This window comes from Rhinopithecus roxellana, chromosome 14 (assembly GCF_007565055.1).
Source record: "Rhinopithecus roxellana isolate Shanxi Qingling chromosome 14, ASM756505v1, whole genome shotgun sequence".
Taxonomy (NCBI): Eukaryota; Metazoa; Chordata; class Mammalia; order Primates; family Cercopithecidae; genus Rhinopithecus; species Rhinopithecus roxellana.
In genome coordinates this window covers 18001611-18022741 of record NC_044562.1, presented here as the reverse complement: position 1 = coordinate 18022741, position 21131 = coordinate 18001611, and the positions used below count along the sequence as shown (strand labels likewise).

The 21131-nt window shown below is 46.1% G+C and overlaps 1 protein-coding gene across 4 annotated transcripts in view; it reads left to right on the top strand.

Moving 5' to 3' along the window:
- The window catches only part of ARMC9 (armadillo repeat containing 9), a 188728-nt gene that overhangs the window by 133582 nt on the left and 34015 nt on the right, over positions 1–21131 (top strand). For all 4 annotated transcript variants that reach the window (XM_010362003.2, XM_030916894.1, XM_030916895.1 and 1 more), the window contains exons 20-21: positions 6278–6382; positions 20187–20302. In XM_010362003.2, coding sequence (XP_010360305.2) covers positions 6278–6382; positions 20187–20302 — 221 coding nt within the window. The remainder of the gene's footprint in view (positions 1–6277; positions 6383–20186; positions 20303–21131) is intronic.

Genomic DNA, 21131 nt, shown 5'->3' with positions numbered 1-21131 from the left:
TGGCACTGACTGTCGGTTAAGAGAGACTGGAGAGACGGGGCAGCTTCCCCCAGCACAGCCCTACCCAGGGGCAGCCCTAGGACAGGCAGCATCACATTTCAGGGCCCAGTTGCCAGCCACACCCCACCCTCCAGGCCCAGGAGGTTGAGCCTTCATAATCCCTTGGAAACTGGCTTGGGCACATCAAACTCACCAAAGACCAGAACATCCTGAATGACTAGAAATTAGTTGGAAATGAAGACAGGTACTCATTTTTGCAGAATAGAGCTTTCTCTTCCCTTTGGCAAGTGTCAAGGAGCCAATTATAGTCATTAGATTGTTGGGTGGGCCAGGAGTCAAAGGGAAGGACTGGCTAGATGATCTTAGGGAACATTGTCACCAGGAGATGATGGCCTGCCCTCCCTCTGTACCCCCAAACCACTCCACACTTGGCTGCCACTTTCCTCCAGGGCCCCTCCTTCCCCTTTTTCCCTCCATAGCCAGCAGCTTCCCTCTTTCTGAGTTAATATTTATATTGCTGTTTGTAATTTAACCTGCAAATGACAGTCTAAGGTCGGCCGGAAGCTTTGGCAGGGACGAGGAGGGAGCAGTGCACACCCCCCATGACTGTGTGTGCCGCTCGGTTGGCATTCGAGTGTACAGAGCCTTGTGACATCTCACGTATGCTAGTTTTTTATTTTTAACTCTTCGTTTTTAATTCAAGATCGGAACTTTTCCATCACTCAAGGATCCCTCATAGAAGGATCCCTTTTACAGCCACTGCCATTTCCTCTTTAACACCTGGCAACCACTAATCTGTTCTCCATTTCTATAATTTTGTCATTTCCAGAATGTTATCGAAATAGAATCATATAGTATGCAGCCACTGAGGACTGGCTTTTTTCACCAGCATCATTCTCTGGAGATCCATCCAGGCTTGTGTATATCAGTAGTTCCTTTTCTTTCTGAGTAGTATTCTGTGGTATGTATGGTACCACATTTGTTTACCTGTTATCTTGTTGAAGGGCATCTATTGTTTCCAGTTTGGGGCTATTATGAATAAAACTGCCATGAAACATTCGTATACAGATTTTTGTATGCCAACAAGCTTTTATTTCTCTGGGATAAATGCCCAGGAGTATAATTGCTGGTTCTATATAGTTGCATGTTTACCTCTTTAAGAAATTGCCGAAATGTAGCTGTATGTTTAGCTTTTTTTTTTTTTTTTTTTTTTGACACTGAGTCTTGCTCTGTCAACTTGGCTGGAGTGTAGTGGCATGATCTTGGCTCACTGCAACCTCCGCCTTTCAGTTTCAAACGATTCTCCTGCCTCAGCCTCCCAAGTAACTGGGATTACAGATGCCCACCACCACGCCCAGCTAATTTTTGTATTTTTAGTAGAGACGGAATGTCACCATTTTGGCCAAGCTGGTCTTGACCTCCTGACCTCATGATCCACCCGCCTCAGCCTCCCAAAGTGGTGGGATTACAGGTGTGAGCTACCGAGCCCGGCCCCAGGATGTTTAGCTTTTTAAGAAATTGCCAAAATGTTTTCCAGAGGACCTGCATTATTTTACATTTCCACCAGGAATGTATGAGTGATCTAGTTTCTCTGCATCTTTGCCAGCAATTGGTATTGCCACTGGTTTTTATTTTTGCCTTTTTCTTTCTTTCTTTTTTTTTTTTTTTTTTTTGAGACAGGGCCTCACTCTGTCACCCAAGCTGGAGTGCAATGGCGCAATCTCAGCTCACTGCAACCCCTGCCCGCTGGGCTCAAGCGATTCTCCTGCCTCAGCCTCCAAAGTAGTTGGGATTACAGGCACGTGCAACCAGGCCCAGCTAATTTTTGTATTTTTAGTAGAGACGGGGGTTTTGCCATGCTGGCCAGGCTATGCTCAAACTCCTGATTCAAGTGATTCACTCGCCTTGGCCTTCCAAAGTGCTGGGATTACAGGCATGAGCCACTGCACCCGGCCTATTTTTGCCATTCAAAGAGGCATGTAGTGATATCTCATTGTGGTTTTAATTTGCATTTCCCTAATGGCTAATGATATTGAACATCTTTTCATGTGCTTATTGCCATCTGTATATTCTCCCTGGTGAAATGTCTCTTCGTGTCTTTTGCCCATTTTCTAATTAGATTTTTTGGGTATTTTTGAATGTTGAGTTTTGAGTTCTTTATTTATTTTTGATACTAGTCTTCTGCTGGATATATAGTTTCCAAATACTTTCTCCCTGTCTATAGCTTTCCTTTTCATCTTCTTAACCGGGTCTTTTCACTGAGCAACCTTTTTTTTTTTTTTTTTTTTTTTTTTTTTTTTGAGACAGAGTCTCGCTCTGTCGCCCGGCTGGAGTGCAGTGGCCGGATCTCAGCTCACTGCAAGCTCCGCCTCCCGGGTTCACGCCATTCTCCTGCCTCAGCCTCCCGAGCAGCTGGGACTACAGGCGCCCGCCACCGCGCCCGGCTAGTTTTTTGTATTTTTTTAGTAGAGACGGGGTTTCACCGTATTAGCCAGGATGGTCTCGATCTCCTGACCTCGTGATCCGCCCGTCTCGGCCTCCCAAAGTGCTGGGATTACAGGCTTGAGCCACCGCGCCCGGCCCACTGAGCAACTTTTTAAATTTTTTGATGAAATTCAGTTTATCAGTTTTTTCCTTTTATGAGTTGTTCTAAAAATGTGTTAGTTTTACATTTAAGTCCATGATTCATTTTGAGTTGATTTTTATATAAAATATGAGAATTAGATTGAAGTTCAGTTTTTTTCCTGCAAATGTTCAATTTCTCCAGCACTATTTGTTGAAAGAACTGTCCTTTCTCATTGAATTTATTTTGTACCTTAGTCTAAAACCCACAGGAGGCCGGGCGCGGTGGCTCAAGCCTGTAATCCCAGCACTTTGGGAGGCCGAGACGGGTGGATCACGAGGTCAGGAGATCGAGACCATCCTGGCTAACACGGTGAAGCCCCGTCTCTACTAAAAAATACTAAAAAAAAACTAGCCGGGCAAGGTGGCGGGCGCCTGTAGTCCCAGCTACTCAGGAGGCTGAGGCAGGAGAATGGCGTAAACCTGGGAGGCGGAGCTTGCAGTGAGCTGAGATCTGGCCACTGCACTCTAGCCCGGGCGACAGAGCAAGACTCTGTCTCAAAAAAAAAAAAAAAAAGCCCACAGGACATACTTGTGTAGGTCCGTTTTGGAGTTCTCTGTTCCATTCCATTGATCTATGTGTCTGTCCCTCTACCAGTAGCATACAATCTGGACTACTACAGCTTGAAATCATGTAGATTGATTCTTCCCATATTGTTCTTCTTTTTCAAAATTGTCTTAGTGTGTTCAATTTTCTTTCTTTTTTTTTTTTTTTCTCTTTTTTTTTGAGACAGAGTCTCGCTCTGTCACCCAGGCTGGAGTGCAGTAGTGCAGTCTCGGCTCACTGCAATCTCCGCCTCCCGGGTTCACGCCATTCTCCTGCCTCAGCCTCCCGAGTAGCTGGGACTACAGGCACCTGCCGCCATGCCCGGCTAATTTTTTTTTTTTTTTTTGTATTTTTTTAGTAGAGACATGGTTTCACCATGTTAGTTAGCCAGGATGGTCTCAATCTCCTGACCTTGTGATCTGCCCACCTCAGCCTCCCAAAGTGCTGGGATTATAGGCGTGAGCCACCACACCCGGCCAACGTGTTCAATATTCTTTGCCCTTTCCATATAGATTTTAGAATAATCTTACTTGTGACTACAAAATGTCTTGCTGGGACTTTGATAGAAATTCCATTACCCCTGTAAATCAATATGGGGAGAACTATGTTGAGTCTTCTTGATTCATGAACGAGGTGTGGTTCTGTATTTATTTGAATTTTTTTTTCTTTTTTTCTTTTTTTCTTTTTTTGAGACAGAGTTTTGCCCTTTTTGCCCAAGCTGGAGTGCAGTGGCGTGATCTCTGCTCGCTTCAACCTCTGCCTCCCGCATTCAAATGAGCCTCCTACTTCAGCCTCCGAGTAGCTGGGATTACAGGCACCCACCAGCACACCCGGTTAATTTTGTATTTTTAGTAGAGACAGGTTTTCACCATATTGGCCAGGCTGGTCTTGAACTCCTGACCTCAGGTGATCCGCCCGCCTCAGCCTCCCAAAGTGCTGAGATTACAGGCATGTGCCACTGTGCCCAGCAGATTTTTTTTTTTTTTTTTTTTTTTTTTTTTTTTTTTGAGACAGAGTCTTGCTCTGTAGCTCAGGCTGGAGTGTAGTGGCGCGATCTCGACCTCGGCTCACTGCAAGCTCCACCTCCAGGGCTCACGCCATTCTCCTACCTCAGCCTCCTGAGTAGCTGGGACTACAGGCGCCTGCTACCCGCGCCCGGCTAATTTTTTGTATTTTTAGTAGAGACAGGGTTTCACTGTGATCTTAATCTCCTGACCTCGTGATCCACCCGCCTTGGCCTCCCAAAGTGCTGGGATTACAAGCGTGAGCCACCGCGCCCTGCTGACAGATTTCTTTCATTAGAATTTTGTAGTTCTCAGCATACAAATGTTGTACATGTTTTGTTAGATTTATGCTTATTTCTCTTTTTTTGAGCAATTGTAAATGGCATTATATTTTTAATTTCAATGTTTGTGTGTTCCTTACTAGTATATAGAAATTGATTTTATATGTTTTTCTTATATCCTGTGAGCTTTTTGAACTCATTACTTCTAGGAGGGTTTTTGTGTGTGTGTATGTGGTTTCTTTGTAGATTTCCTTATTTCTACACAGACAGTCATATTATGTGCAAATAGGGATCATTTTTCTTCCTTTTCTCATCTGTATGGCTTTTATTTGCTTTGTTTGCCTCGTTGGGACTCCTTGCAGGGACTCCTTCTAATTACTGCCAAGTTTGAGTAGAATTCCAGGTTCCACGCTTGGCATGGTTGACAACAGTTGATGGGGGGTCCTGGATCCCCACTACGCCTCCACTAATGCCTCCCTGCCTAGGAGGGACAAGAGTACCCTGTCACTCACTGCACCCCACATGGCCCCTCTGACACCACCCCAGGAAGGATCTGAGGGGCGTCTGGTCACTGCCAAGTGTGGGTAGAATTCTAGGCTCCCACCTGGTCTTCACTTACATGGTGGGGTAGGGGCCTCCTTACTGCCCACCAAGGATAAAACTGCTGTCTACTCAGCCTTCTCTGGTATCGCCACCTGGGGTGTTGGGGTGTGCAGCCCAGCCTGGTGAGGGTATAGCTGAGGCTCCTGAGGCCCTTGCTGGCACAGGTGGGAGTGTAGCTACCATGTTTTCTCCAGTGTTTATTTCCTAAAATTTTCCTGTCATGCCAGCCTTCCCCTGTCCTGATCCTTTGGCTAAAGGAAGCAGGCTTTGGGGGACTTTTTTTGTTTTCACCATTGACATTTCTGGTTGTTGGTTTCTTGGGCTCCAAATGTGGCATATATGAAACAAAAAGAGAACCCAGGCAGCCTGGGTAACCTGGCAAACCCTCATCTGTACAAAAAAAATACAAAAATTAGCCAGGTCTGATGGCGTACACCTGTAGTTCCAGCTACTTGGGAGGCCGAAAAGGGAGGATTGCTTGAGCCCAGGAGGTCAAGGGCACAATGAACTGTGATCATGCCACTGCACTGCAGCCTGGGTGACAAGAGTGAGACCCTATCTCAAAAAAGAAAAGAAAACCCAGGGAAGTCACCAGCTGTCATCCTTGGGTCTCAAGGCCCCTAGGCAGTCTGCCTTCTTCTCTCCATCTTTCAGGGTCACCTTATGTTTCTTTTATAGGTAGTGTCCAGTGTTTTTGGTTGTACGCAGTGGGAGGAATGTGGAAAGGAACATCCACTCCGTCCTCCCAGAAGCAGGACAGTGCTGCCCTTTGTGCTGAGTCTTGTTACTTACCGGCTGTAAACTTTCTTGAGACGAGCAAACCTATTCTAGAGTTTCCCATCCCCCATAAGGCCTGTGTATATGAAGGTGCTTAATAGTGACTGACTGACTGTTCATATGGTGCCTTGACCTCACAGAGAGATAAGTTCTGAGAACTGTGATTAGGAGAGACTTTAAAGAGCCTTCTAGAACCTCCGCACACCTAAGCAATGGAGGCTCCCAGCTTCCTGAAGAGGCTGGTTAGCCTTGTCCCTTTTGTCTTCATGGAGAGGTTGGGAACAGAGGCAGACTCCCCTGAGCCCCCTTGGAATATAAGCCTTCAAGTTGCTGTGGTTGGCTGAGGCCTTCTTGTTTCATGACAACTACACGTTCTGGGGAGCCCCCGCTTGGGAGCTTGTGGCAGGGTGTCCACAGCATTCATCCCATGTCTCCTGAAACAGGAGGACCATGACATCATGGAAGCCGATCTGGACAAAGACGAACTGATCCAGCCCCAGCTCGGAGAACTCTCAGGAGAGAAGCTTCTGGCCACGGAGTACCTGGGGGTAAGTGCCACACAAAGGGTGGGGATCTTGAAACAGAAAGGCCAGATGGACGTTGATGGGTGTCGTGTTTTCAGTGACACAGAGGGCTTAGTTTGGTTTGTTACCATACTGTGTTTATGAGAAGGTCCATGTTAGCCAGTCTTCTCTCAGTGGCCCTGAAATGCACTGTGGCCCTAGCTGCCTGTCACAAGTAGACAGGTATATGGATTGGGGAAAGATATAACTAAAAGGCACATGCCAGGGGCCTTTGGAACATCAGAAGGTATGCCTGACCCCAGTAGCAATCGCCTACCATTCCACTTTTTAATTTCTGCATGCCTTTAGTATTAGAAGGGAATACTGAGGTAGACTTGGAAGTCATTGGCGCAGAGGTGTTGGCTGAAACCATCATAGCCCATGAGGTTACCCGCTGAAGCACAGTGTGGAGAGAGAGTGGGGACTGAGCAAGGAGGGGCATTCCAGCAGTCAGGATGGGAGAAAGGAGGGGACCCCAGAAGGCCAGAAAGTGAGTAGTCGCAGAGTCCTCAGGAGAACTGAAGAGGGTCATGGAAACAGAAGGGAGGGGTGTTTCAGGATGGAGCCAGTGGTCAGTGCAAGCATCCAAGAGGCCCGTGGAGTCACCATCTGGGATGGGGCCTTAAGCTGACTTCTGAGAGCTCCAATTGGCTTGGATGCTCAGCCAGCTCCAGAACCACTGGCTTACGACCCACCAGCTAAACAGGGCAGGGTGTGAGTCGGGAGGAAGCAGCCACTCCTCAGGAGACGATAGCAGTGCCAGGGCCCGCAGGTATCTCAGAGGGCAGGTGGGGGAACCAGGTGGGATGCTGGAGTGTAAGGGTCTGGAAGGGAGGAGCAATTGCCGGGAACCAAGACCAATTCAGACTGAAACCCTGTGTGGGACAGCTGAGCACATATGATAGAAGAGTCACGAAAAGAGACTCCTAGAACTTTGAAGCTGGCGGTTGCTTCGGTCAGTTGTTTGGACCCCAAAGTCTCCTCATAGCCAGCAGGTTGTTGTTGGAGAAGAAGAGTGGAACCAGTGTCTCAACAATTGACTGGCACAGCCAGAGCCTTGGGAAGGAGAAAGACAATGCATGCAGGTGGCCTGAGCCTTTATGGGAGCAGGTGGAAGCAGAAAGTGCCTGCCAGGTCCCATTGCCACCCCCCAGTCAGACCCTCAGTACCTCCCCAGAACACTGGGCGGCCTGATCACTTGACCCTCATGTCTTCCTCATCGTTTGTGGAACTTCAGGAGTGCTAAGCTGGAGGGCAGTGCATGGTGGTGGGACTTCAGGTTGGAGAGACAGCCACAGTCCAGATCATGTGACTTTGTAGGTCATGGCAAGGGTTTTGGATTTTATTCTACGAGAGCTAGGACGCCACTGGAGGTGAGAGCAAGGAAGTGGTTTGGTTTGACTCATGTTCTAACATATCCACTATATGTTCACTCTGTGAAGAAAGGGATGTGACTGATGGAGGCTGGGGGGCAGGGAACCACCACGACCCCTTTCAGGGTTAGGAGCTGCTGAGCCAGTACCTGCCATTCCTTAGAACATCTCAAGGATCAAAGGAGTCTAATTGGCTGTGGAGTTGTTTACATTAGGTCGAGCAGGGAGGTGCTCAGGAAAAGTCAGAATTGCACCCATCAAGGTTCCAAGTTGTTGATGGAAGCCTGAGGCGTGACTAGGCCTGTGTCTCCCTTTGGAAGAATGCTGGCTTTGTCAGAGACGCGGCTCCACGTGATAGGGTAGAAGCATCTATGAGACACTTCTGCTTCACGGGCAGGCGGTGAGGAAAACAGAGGAGGCAAATCGGTGGGGCTTCCTCAGGGGCACATGGTGATACCTGTTGAGACCGCGGTGCATGTACCCCTGACCACACTGCTGCACAGGCAGGCACGTAAACGTGAGTAAGGATGTCCATTTGCAGCCAGGTCAGACAGAAGCTTCAATACAGTGCTCAGTTCATATTTTAGAGGACCTCTCCCCAGTGAAATGCCATGGGGGAGATCTTCTGTTGATATGGTAAACATCTTCAACAACAACAAAAAAGCAAGCTGCAGAACGTGATGAGCCTGCTAGTTTAATCATGCAGATTGGTGAGGCGCAAAGGCACAGAGCTTTCAGATCAGTCAGTAACCCCAGTTTAATGGCATCTGGAAATGATACCATCTTACCATGATACGCAGTTCCAAACCTCCTAAATGTTTATGGATGACCCTTTTACTAGAAGGAAACTGTGGATGGAGATGTGAGTACTGAGAAACACAGAATCCGCTGTGTAGATGGGAAGACCCGGTACAATTTGGTATTTCCCATGGCTGCAGTAACAAAGCACCTTTAACTGCAGACTTAAGGCAGCAGAAATTTATTCTGTCTTAGTGTTGAAAGGCAGAAATCCAAAATCAAGATATCGTTAGGGCTGAGTTCCTCACAAGGACCCTGTGGGAGGACCCTTCTTGCCTCTTCCAGCTTCTGGTAGCCCCAGACCATCCTTGGCTTGTGGCTGCGACCTGCCAATCTCTGGCTGCCTTCACATGGCGTTCCCCTCTTCTGTCTTTTGTAAGGACACTTGTCCCCCGGGTGACCGAGAATGAGTTCTTCATCTCAAGGGTCCTTATTACATCTACAAGGGTCTTTTTTCCAAGTAAACTCATTCACAGTTTCCAGGGGTCAGGACATGGGCATAGCTTTTGGGGGCCACCATTCAGCCGACCACACCAGGTCACCATAGGATCTCATGAATATTTTGATTAGAAAATGTAATGTGGAGCAGTAAGCGCTGAGGCCGGACGCGTGCTCCCAGCACTGCCCCCGTTCATGGGCATCCCCCACCGCCCTGTCACTCGGTCTTGTGATCTGACATTGCCAGCCTGCCAGCCTCTGTGTGCCAGGTTGGGGATCTCAGAAGATGGGATCCCACCTTACCATGCCCTTGCTCTTGTGGTGCATGAAAGGCCCGTACTTCACATTTTTGTTCCGTTTTGTGTGTGTGCCAAGCTGAGGAGCTCTGACCAAGATAGAACACGTTTCACTGGAAAATATGTGCCTGAAAGTAATGATCCAGGCCCCTTGTTCTGATGTACTGGGTACATTGCAGATTTTTCAAGATGAGTCTGAAGATGTTGGCTTTTTGAAACATTCTATCAGAAAATTATATTCAAAAAGCTTTGATTGAACCTGTGTCATCTGCCCAACACAGCGGAATGCCGAAGAGGCTTAAGACACAGCTGTTACCTTCAAGAAGTTTACAGAAGGCGTCAAACAGATAAAACTACTCTTGCTGAGTGGTGTAGATAACAGCTAGGAGTGGTCAGTGGCCGGCAGGTGTGATCCTACAGAGTGAGGGCCTGTCCCAGACCACCGAATCTGGGTTAAGGATAGAGTCTAGGCCCTACACTATACCTCCTGACCATAATCCCAGGAACCAATCATGGTGCACGCCAGTAATTTAAAAACCAGCCAGCAGCTTGGGGGTAGGGGTGGAGGTGCGACTGGAGCATCCGCCAGAGTGTTCAGGGATGAGAGAAAGCTATTCCCAGGATCCTGGACCAGTAGTCCACCCCTTCCCTGCAGGGCCACACTGCTAGTCCCCACCCTCCAAGTCTCCCACACAGCTCCTCTGCTCTGCAGAGCACAGGCTATGACAATGCTGAAGAGCACGGCAATCTCAGAAAGCTAGTGACAGAGAACAGGTCACTCTTCCGAGGCTTGCAGGAGAGTAGCAATGGCCCCGTGAGATGTGTTGCTTACTCATAATTCTAGTGAAGCCCTGTGCTGTGTTCTCCCGTAGGCTGTGAACGTCAGAGTTCAAGACTGCTGACTTTCCTCCTGCTTCTCCTGCCTCTAGTATTTGTGAAATTTTTAGTGCCATGCATACTGTGCTGAGTAATCAACAATGCCTCTGGCCGGGCACGGTGGCTGACGTGTGTGATCCAACACTTTGAGAGACGAGGTGGGAGGATTGCTTGAGCTCAGGAGTTCAGGACCAGCCTGGGCAATGTAGGGAAACCTTGTCTTTACTAAAATTTTTTTAAAAATTAGCCAGGTATGGTGGCATGCACCTGTGGTCCCAGCTACTCGGGAGGCTGAGGTGGTAGGATCACCTGAGCCCAGGAGACGGAGGCTGCAGGGAGGTGTGATTGCACCATGCACTCCAGCCTTGGAGTGCAAAAATAAATAAATAAATTATTATTGTAAAAATAAATAAATACAAATACAAATAGAAAACAATTCTTCCTAAGAAGAATGCTCTGACTTAAATAGCCCCATCACCTGAGTTAAAGGATATAGACATTTATGACAGAATCATGGAATCCCAGTTTTTTTTGCTTTTATTTCAAAGTGACCTTTAACAGTATTAGGCAGATCTCAGATTAATTCAGCACGTGCCATGGGCCAAGTCGTGTGCTGACTGCTTCACACGACTCCATTTGACTGAATCCTCCCGGCAAACTTACGAGGCATCTTCCACTAGTATCTGCATTTTATAGAGGAGGGCACTGAGGCTGAGAAAGGCTGAGTTGCTTCCAGGCGTTACCTGAGCCCACCTGCCTTTTACCACTCAGTCGGGCCGCCTTGCAGCAGCACTGGCCATTGTCAGGTGAGTGGATTCTGTACTTGCAAGCTGAGAGACCTCCAACCTGTGTAATATATCCGTAATTACTATATGATCTATGTTGTTTTTTTTTTTTTTTTTTTTTTTTGAGACGGAGTCTCACTCTGTCACCCAGGCTGGAGTGCTGTGGCCGGATCTCAGCTCTGCAAGCTCCGCCTCCCGGGTTCACGCCATTCTCCTGCCTCAGCCTCCCGGGTAGCTGGGACTACAGGCGCCGCCACCTCGCCCGACTAGTTTTTTGTAGTTTTTAGTAGAGACGGGGTTTCACCGTGTTAGCCAGGATGGTCTTGATCTCCTGTCCTCGCGATCCGCCCGTCTCGGCCTCCCAAAGTGCTGGGATTACAGGCTTGAGCCACGGCGCCCGGCCAATCTAGGTTTTCATCACAGACTCAGTTTTGGGGGAATGCCTGTTGTGAATGCGAATTGCTCCCTTTCCACACTTCCTTTCCCTCCATCAAGTGAGAACCCAGATTCATTTAGTTTTCCTAAGAATCCCCAAAAGGGCTGGTTAAAGTGCAGGATCCTGGCCCCACCTCCAGAGAATCTGAGGCTGTGGCAGTACCCCAGGAGTGGGCATTTTTATTTTACCCTGAAGTGGTTCTGAAGCAGGAGTCTGGGCCCTGGAGACTTGGCCCATTTGGACAGAACTCAGGGTGTTAATGGAGCTGCCCCCAGCCTGTCTTCTGCAGCATGGCACTGTGCAGAACTGAGGCCCTCCTAGGCTGGGCTCAGGCCTGGGCGAGCACCTAGAGATAGGAGAGGGCCCTGGATTCCTGCTGTCCCCTGTCCTGCTGTGCCTAGAGGGGCAGAAGCATGAGCGGGCCTTGAGATCTCCTGCCCCTCTCTGCTCAACAAAAACCAAAACTAGAGGAGAAAAGGCCTGTATTTCCAAATATTACTTTTAGGTTTTTTTTTTCACATATGTCTCCACTTTGGGGCATTTCCTAATCCCTTTTCAGTCAATTATTCCTGCCCCACGTGACTGTAATGGTTGAAGAGCCATTGCCTCTGCTTATTAGGGGATTTGTTGGAACTGACTCAATGTCTATATTGTTGTTGTTGTTGTTGTTGTTGTTGTTGTTGTGTTTTGAGACAGAGTCTCGCTCTGTTGCCCCAGCTGGAGTGCAGTGGCGCAATCTCGGCTCATTGCAACCTCCGCCTCCCGGATTCAAGGATTCTCCTGCCTCAGCCTCCTGAGTAGCTGGGATTGCAGGCATACGCCACCACACCTGGCTAATTTTTGTATTTTTAGTAGAGATGGGGTTTCACCGTGTTGGTCAGGCTGGTCTCGAACTCCTGACCTCATGAGCCACCGCACCCGGCCTCAATATCTATATTCTTGTACATTAAAACACAACCAGACAAGCAGGGAAAAATCCTAAACCCCAAAATATCCTGAATCCTTTTCGTTTGCCATTTGTTTCTTATTCTTTATACAAAAGCAATGTATGCTTATTCTAAAAAGTCAAAGTAAACAGAACATAAAGACCAGGTAACTCTACCTACCCGGAGATAATCACTATCTCTTGTTATCTTTCCTTATCAGTTAGGATTGGGCTGAGGTGCAAATAGCAGAGAGTCCTACCTTATCAATCCAGCTAAAAATTCCTGGTGTGTGGGGGCTGTCAGATCCCAGGCTCTTTTCATCTCTTACCTGCCTGTCAGAGGGGCAGATTCAGACTTTGTGGGCCCTCCAGCTTAGAAGGGCTTGGGAGGCCTCCTCTAAAATAACGGAATACAAAATCTGATATAAAAATGAGTGCTTGGCCGGGCACGGTGGCTCACGCCTGTAATCCCAGCACTTTGGGAGGCCGAGGCGGGTGGATCACAAGGTCAGGAGATCAAGACCATCCTGGGGAACATGGTGAAACCCCATCTCTACTAAAAATACAAAAAAAATTAGCCGGGCATGGTGTCGGGCGCGTGTAGTCCCAGCTACTCAGGAGGCTGAGGCAGGAGAATGGTGTGAACCCGGGAGGCGGAGGTTGCAGTGAGCCGAGATCGCACCACTGCACTCCAGCCTGGGTGATAGAGGCAGACTTTGTCTCAAAAAAAAAAAAAATGAGTGCTTATGTGGAATGAGAATTATAAAATAAATCATAGTGAAATTCACTTTTTTTTTTTTTTTTTTTTTTTTGAGACAGTTTGCTCTATTGCCCAGGCTGGAGTGCAGTGGCACGATCTCGGCTTACTGCAGCCTCCACCTCCCAGGTTCATGCAATTCTCGTGCCTCAGCCTCCCAAGAAGCTACAACAACAGGCATATGTGCCACTACACCTGGCTAATTTTGGTATTATTAGTAGAGACGGGGTTTCACTGTGTTGGCCAGGCTGGTCTCGAACTCCTGGCCTCAAGTGATCCACCTGCCTCAACCTCCCAAAGTGTTGGGATTACAGGTATGAGCCACCTCACCTGGCCCCAATTCAGTTTTTTTATGTTTGTCTGTCTGTCTGTTTGTTGTTTATTTGCGACAGTGTCTCACTCTGTCATACAGGCTGGAATGTGGTGGAACAAACATGGCTCACTGTGGCTTCAACCTCCTAGGCTTAAACGATCTTCCCACCTCAACCCCCCGAGTACAAATTCAAATTTTAAAAATTGACAGATAACACAAACATTATAAAATCTAGAGGCCGGGCGCGGTGGCTCAAGCCTGTAATCCCAGCACTTTGGGAGGCCGAGACGGGCGGATCACGAGGTCAGGAGATCGAGACCATCCTGGCAAACACGGTGAAACCCCGTCTCTACTAAAAACTACAAAAAATTAGCCGGGCGAGGTGGCGGGCGCCTGTAGTCCCAGCTACTTGGGAGGCTGAGGCAGGAGAATGGTGGGAACCCGGGAGGCGGAGCTTGTAGTGAGCCGAGATCGCGCCGCTGCACTCCAGCCTGGGCCATACAGCGAGACTCCGTCTCAAAAAAAATAAAAATAAAAATAAAAAAAATAAAAATAAAATCTAGAAAAATAATGTTTATATTACCTAGCTGCTTGGCAAACACCTCCTCATTTTTCTTCATATATCTTTTGTTTTATGCCCTCTGATTGCTTCTGTATATGGCAGCTTGGTCATGTTTTACGAGCATAAACGTAAAAATGTAATGTTTTTGTCTACATATATGACTATGTTTTTAATGTTTTCTACTGAGAAAGAAAAAAAGATTAGTCAGCCTTTCCTGTAACATATTTGATCAAATTTTCTTAATATTGATTGATTAAAAAACTTTGTTTTGGCCTCACATTTAGTTCTTGGTATGCCCTGTAAATCTTTTTACTTAAAAAATTACATGTATAGGCTGGGTGTGGTGGCTCATGCCTGTAATCCCAGCACTTTGGAAGGCCAAGGCGGGCAGATCACAAAGTCAGGAGTTCCAGACCAGCCTCGCCAACATGGTGAAACCCCGTCTCTAGTAAAAATACAAAAATTAGCCGAGCATGGTGGTGTGCACCTGTAATCCCAGCTACTCGGGAGGCTGAGGCAGGAAAATTGCTCGAACCTGGGAAGCGCAGGTTGCAGTGAGCCGAGATGGCGCCATTGTACTCTAGCTCTGGACTAGACTATGTCTTGCAGAAAAAAAAAATATATATATATATCTTTAAAAGACAAAAATTTAAATCAACACCTGTGAAAAATAATAAAAAATAATACAAAAGAAAATGTTTATGTAAATTTTTGTTTCATTTTGTTTTGTTTAGAGATATGATGTCACTCTGTCACCCAGGCTGGAGTACAGTGGTACAGTCATAGCTCACTGCTGCCTCAAACTCCTGAATGACGATCCTCCTGCTTCAGCCTCCCAAAGTGCTGGGATGACAGGCATAAGCCACTGTGCGTGACCCATTTTGTTATTAAATTTGAGAAAACCATCCTCAAGTTTCTTCCGTGAAAACACTAGGCCAGGTGCAGTGGCTCACGCCTGTAATCACAACACCTTGGGAGGCCAAGGTGGGTGGATCACCTGAGGTCAGGAGTTCAAGACCAGCCTGGCCAACACAGTGAAATCCTGTCTCTCCTAAAACTACAAAAATTAGTTGGGCGTGGTTGCATATGCCTGTAATCCCAGCTACTTAGGCTGAGGCAGGAGTAATCGCTTGAACCCAGGAGGCAGAGGTTGCAATGGGTCAAAATCGCAACACTGCACTCCAGCCTGGGTGACAAGAGTGAAACTCCATCCCAACAACAACAAAAGAGAAACACTCTATGGGGAGGCAAAGTTTTACCTTTATCCCTTAGGATTTTTGTCTGGGCCTGAGAATCAAATTGATGTAAAACAGATTCACAGGAGAAAAGCATATACATTTCTATAAGTTTTATGTGACGTGGAAGCTCTCCTAAGGAAATGAAAGGGAAAAGAACTAGCAGAACCTAAACGCTTTTAAACTAGGTTGAACAAAGAGAGGCAATTGGAGAAAAGTTACCAAATTATGTGGGGAGGCTAAAGGAAGATAAGAATCATATTACCCAGGTCTGTTTGTACAGAATTCTCTCAGCTCTGACATGTGTTTTTTTTTTTCCTGGTGCCCGGAGAGCATCTTTCACATGCAAGTTTTTATCTCTTGTTTTCAGGAAGAAAAGAGGAACATTAGGATGTCCTTCTTGCGTCAAGTGCCTTTACCGCAAAATAATCATAAACCAAAGTGGCATATTTTGGAATGGCATATTCTGCCACCACTTAACTGTAATGGGGGGCATTTGACATTTTCTTGCACACTGATTATTCACAAATACTCTAACAACATAGAGAATTACTAGAGGCCATTTCTACACCAGGACAGATAGCAGTCGTTTGACTATGCATGGAAGGTACTGTGAATCATAGAAATTTTTCCCACTAAATCTAAATTAAGGCCGGGCACAGTGGCTCACACCTGTAATCCCAGCACTCTGGGAGGCTGAGACAGGTGGATCACCTGAGGTCAGGAGTTCGAGACCAGCCTGGCCAGCATGGTGAAACCCCCTCTCTACTAAAAATACAAAACTGAGCCAGGCATGGTAGCACATGCCTGTAATCCCAGCCACTCAGGAGGCTGAGGAAGGAGAATCACTTGAACCCTGGAGACAGAGGTTGCAGTGAGCCGAGATTGCGCCACTGTACTACAGCCAGGGCGACAGAGCAACACTATGTCTCAAAAACAAAAACAAATGTAGGCTGGGCATGGTGGCTCATGTGTGTAATCCCAGTGCTTTGGGAGGCTGAGGAATGAGGATCACTTGAGGCCAGGAGATCAAGACCAGCCTGAGCAACATAGGAAGGCCCATCTCTACAGATTAATTAATTAGCTATGGTGGCACATGCCGGTAGTCCCAGCTACTTGGGAGTCTGAGGCGGGAGGATCACTTGAGCCTAGGAGTTCAAGGCTTCAGTGAACTGTGATTACACCACTCCACTCCAGCCTGAGTGACAGAGCAAGACCTTGTCTCAAAAAAAACCCACACACACATAAAATGACCATGTGACACATGAAGTTTCATGAGTTCTGTGGTAACTCTGCCTTGATATCTTCATTCACATGCCTGTTGCCTCTTGATCATATGATGGGTACATGTCCTGGCACAAATCTGTGATAAACTCAGGAAGAAGGCCAAATGTGCAGGTCAGCCAAATCTGCCCCCTACAGTGCTTTCCTGAAGCTCCACTTGGTGACCTCCACTTACTAACTGGTCAAAACTGGGTCCTATGGCTCCTAGCTGCAAGGGAGTCTGGGAGGTATTTTTAAGTAGACACATTGCTGTGCTGACAAAATCAGTTCTGTTGGTCAGGAAGGAGAGGGTGAATATTGTGTAGACTGCTAACAGTGTCTGCCTCCTCCCCTTTCAGATTATTTTCTGTGAGTACAGAGATAGATATAGATGATAGATACATAGAGTGTACCTGTATCCTCTATTTTTTACAGAAATTTATACTGCTTTATAATGTCTTTAAATGATTCACAAATACTCAAAACCAATAAATGAGAAATTTTTTTTTACCTAAATTGATATGTTGACCAACTTTTACTACTGAATAAATTGCATTCAGCTAAATAATATGCTATCTTTTTTTATTGTGCTTAACTATGCTCCTTTTTATAGTAGCAGAACGTTCTTTCAAATAAAATCTCCATCTACAATGCTGATGAAAGCCGAGTTCTCTGGATGAGTACAGGTGGATGTCAGGAACCCTTGCTCTCCTCTCTGCCCAGACCCCAAAGCATTTCTGTGGAACTCATTATAAACAACTCTGTCTCAGCAGGTTGTTGGACAAGATACCCTCTAAGATCCTTCAGCCCACAAAGCCTTCTTTGCAACTGAGAGGCCCGAGAGTAGGCTGGGTGGCTCACACTGCAAGCAAGGGGAGGGGAAGTCCAGGCCAGCAAGAACAGGCTGGGAAGTGGCTGCGCTGCTAGGCCCTGCACACTGAAGCCGCTCCACTGAGGGCCTTTCTTCAGGCATTTTTGCAACAGACCAGACAGTGCTGGCCCACAGGCCAGACACAGTTTCTCCATCCACGGGAAAGGAAAAATGCCACCCACTTTAAATTATTTTCCAGGTTTCTATAGTTTTAAGGAGATGAAATAACTGGCAGTCTAAAATATTCTCGAATACGTGACATGTTCTGTCATTTCTAGGAAGACATTGGGAGGAGCGAGCTCAGATGACTGTGACACTGGGGAAGTGGAGACAGAGGACTAGCCACAGACTCGAGAAAACCCACATGTTGACTGTTTCCCCTTTTCCAGTTGCCTTCTTCGTGTTTCTCTGTGGGAGGGCTCAGGGGTCCTCTGTCTTGAGGGACAGGAAAAAGAGAAGGCAAGAGCCACGGTGGAGCACTGTGATGAGAGCATGTAGAACCGACCCTGGATCCTGGATCGGGGAAGTGGGATGGATGGGGAAGTCACAGTGGAAGCAGACAGCAGTGTGAAGTGGTTGCAGTGGAAATATCCTGCCTTGGTAGATTTCTCTAGAGACAGAAAAGGCGACGCAACTGCATTTTAGTTTTTATTTACATGGCTTAGTTACATTCCATTTCCCCCAACAGGGTGAGCACCTCCCACTTTCTCACTCTCCCAGGCTTTTTCCCTTTCACTTTCCTTTCCACCCCTCCCACCTCCTAGTCAGGGCAGGTTGTTTTTGTTTTTGTTTTGTTTTTTGAGATACTCTTGTTGCCCAGGCTGGATTACAATGGCGTGATCTCGGCTCACTGCAACCTCCACCTCCCAGGTTCAAGCGATTCTCCTGCCTCAGCCTCCTGAGTCGCTGGGGTGACAGGCATGCACCACCACGCCTAGCTGTTTTTGTATTTTTAGTAGAGATGGGATTTCTCCATGTTAGTCAGGCTGGTCTCGAACTCCCAACCTCAGGTGATCCACCCGCCTTGGCCTTCCAAAGTGCTAGGATTACAGGCGTGAGCCACCGTGCCCAGCCCAGGGCAGGTTTTGACCCCACCTGTCACTTCCCTGGCTGAGACCTGTCCCAGGGTCCAGGTGAGGCTCACTGAATCCCACAGGCACTGGCCCTTTTTTCTTCCTCTCCCTACCTAACATACTAGATAACCCAAAGGAATTTTCAGTAGAAATCAAGAAATCAAAGATGAAATTCCAATGTTCAAGAAGTTTGTTTTTTTTGTCTTTGTTTTACTTTTTGTTTTGAAATAATTATAGATTCATAGGAAGTTGCAAAAGTAACACACAGTTCCCATGCACCCTTCACATAATTTCCCCTGGTGCTAATATCTTATGTAATTTATAGCATAATAGCAAAACCAGGAAGTTGACATTGGTATCATCCACAGACTTTATTCACATTTCACTAGTTTTATAGTGATTTCCTTTTTAAACAATTTTTCTTAAGTATTAACATGATAGTAACCATATAACAAAAAATTGTGGCAGAAAAAAATATTCTTAGTTCTACTGTCCTATGTAGCCACCCTAATCATGTGAAGGTTCATTTCTTTCCATCTTTCTGTGCACTTTTAGCATAATTGAAAGCATTGTTTAGCTGGACATAGTGGCATGCACTTATAATCCCATCTACTAGGGAGGCTAAGGCAGGAAGATCACTCCACTGCACTCCAGCCTGGGCAACATAGCAAGACCTTGTCTCAAGGGAAAAAAAAAAAAAGCATTCTTTATGTACATTATTATAACCTGATTTTTATTTAATGTTTTAAATAGACATATTTCTCCATAACCTGTTCTTTATCATTGTACATGGCTGTATGATATATCAAGTGAATATGCCATATTTTACTTATTTATTCCCGTTACTAGATATTAGATTGTTTCAGTTTTACTCTTCAATAATTTTATAATGAACAACCGTGTTTATCTTACACTTTCCAGGGTTTGGATTCATTCACTAGTATTTACACTCAAGGATGTGTGAACATTTTCACAACTCTTGATAAAATGCCAAATTGCTTTCTAAGAGTTGTCTCAAATTTTAATCTCACTAATTAGTGTTAGTTCCTTAAACTAGTGTTTTAAACTATTGGGAGCAGTGGACGGGATCATTTTTCTGTCATTGTAATAGTTGACGAACGCTACCTTTTCTTGTAAAGTTGAAGTTTCTGATTTCTAGTAAAGTGGGTCTTTTTTGTTTCTTCTACTTACTGGTAATACTTTCTGTTTTGTGACATGGTGGTTTGAATTCTTTGCCCAATTATCAGTTTAGTGTTTTACTTACTGATTTGTGGGAGCTCCTTAGCTATGAAAATGTTCACCTTTAATCTCTTAAACTTGCTTCAGACACTTCTTCCCAGTTTGTTGTTTTCCTGTTGATTTGGTTTATTTTTAACATACTGCGCATGTGGAAATGTTCGTATTTTTATGAAATCAAATGTCCGTCTTTTTTTTCCCTTCTCGTTTTTACATTTTTTTCCCTTCTCATTTTTCCCGTCTCATTTTTTTCCCTTCTCGTTTCAGAGATGTGATGAGTTATAGTGGTCAACCGCTTTCTTCCTTTTCCTATGGTTTATCCTCGTTTTAATTTATACTGCTAAATGGTATGATACGGAAATCTGTTAGCAGAAAAAGGGGTTTTCTCCACAATTTCTGTTTACTTGAATAATTTGTGACATGATCCTTCCTCATTTATTTGCAAAGCTCCTTATCATTAGAGAGTAGTTTATTCAGTGTATTCTGTTTGACTTCCAGGTCAGCTCTCCAGTAGATATTCCTCTAGCCCTTTCTTTTCTTTCCTTCCACCAGATCATGACCAACACGGGGAAGACAAGGCGGAAGGGGCTGGCCAGTGTGCAGTGGAGCGGGGATGAGCCCCTGCAAAGGCCCGTCACCCCCGGCGGCCACAGAAACGGGTACCCAGTGTAAGTCAGAGCTAAAGGAAGCGGGAGTTGACTTTCTTAGGCTTTGTTTCGATTCACTACAGTGTAAGATGTATGTATTTTTAAAAGTCAAAATAAAGGATTCCTTTTGAAAAGCATTTATCTCTTTATTTTGGGGGGATTTTTGGAGGGAAAGAGGTTGAGTCCTTCTCCCTTCCCCCAGGAGTTTTTTATTCCAGAAAGAGAAGTGGTTGGATTACAGGATCTCCAGGGCCACTTCAGAAGACAAATGTTGGCCAGAGTAATTTCAAAAGAAGGGACCTGAAAGGAGCCGGGCCCTCTCCAGAAGGACTCCTGTCATGCCTTTTCCGTGGCCTCTCGCCGTAGCACCAAGCCCTTTGTTGGGATTGGAATGTTACAGTTTAAGACTCGAAATCAATTATTTTAGATGACTTTTTGGAACAACTGGATGCTGTTTTAGCTGCGGAGCCTTATTCATTTTCCATAGCCTTGCTCGTGCCCCATTTATATAAATAAAATTTTAGTCTCATTACGTAGAGCCTCTGGTCTCCCTGGGGGCCTGGACCCCTTGTGGGCTAAGGAGCCCCAGATCAGACAGTCCAGTGGGCAGCAGAGAAGCCAATTCTGTGGTCTGGGTGGCCTCTCTTTTCCTGTCCAGAGAGAATATTACAGCAAAATATTACAGAGAGCAGGCTAAAAACCTCCCTATATTCATTCAACAAATAATGGCCGTGTAATACTTTAAAAGAATATACCATGTTTTACTTAGTTATCCCCTGAAACTGGGCACTTTATTTTTTCCAGTCTTACTCTGTTGTCATTTTGTAATGAACAACCAGGCACTGGAAAC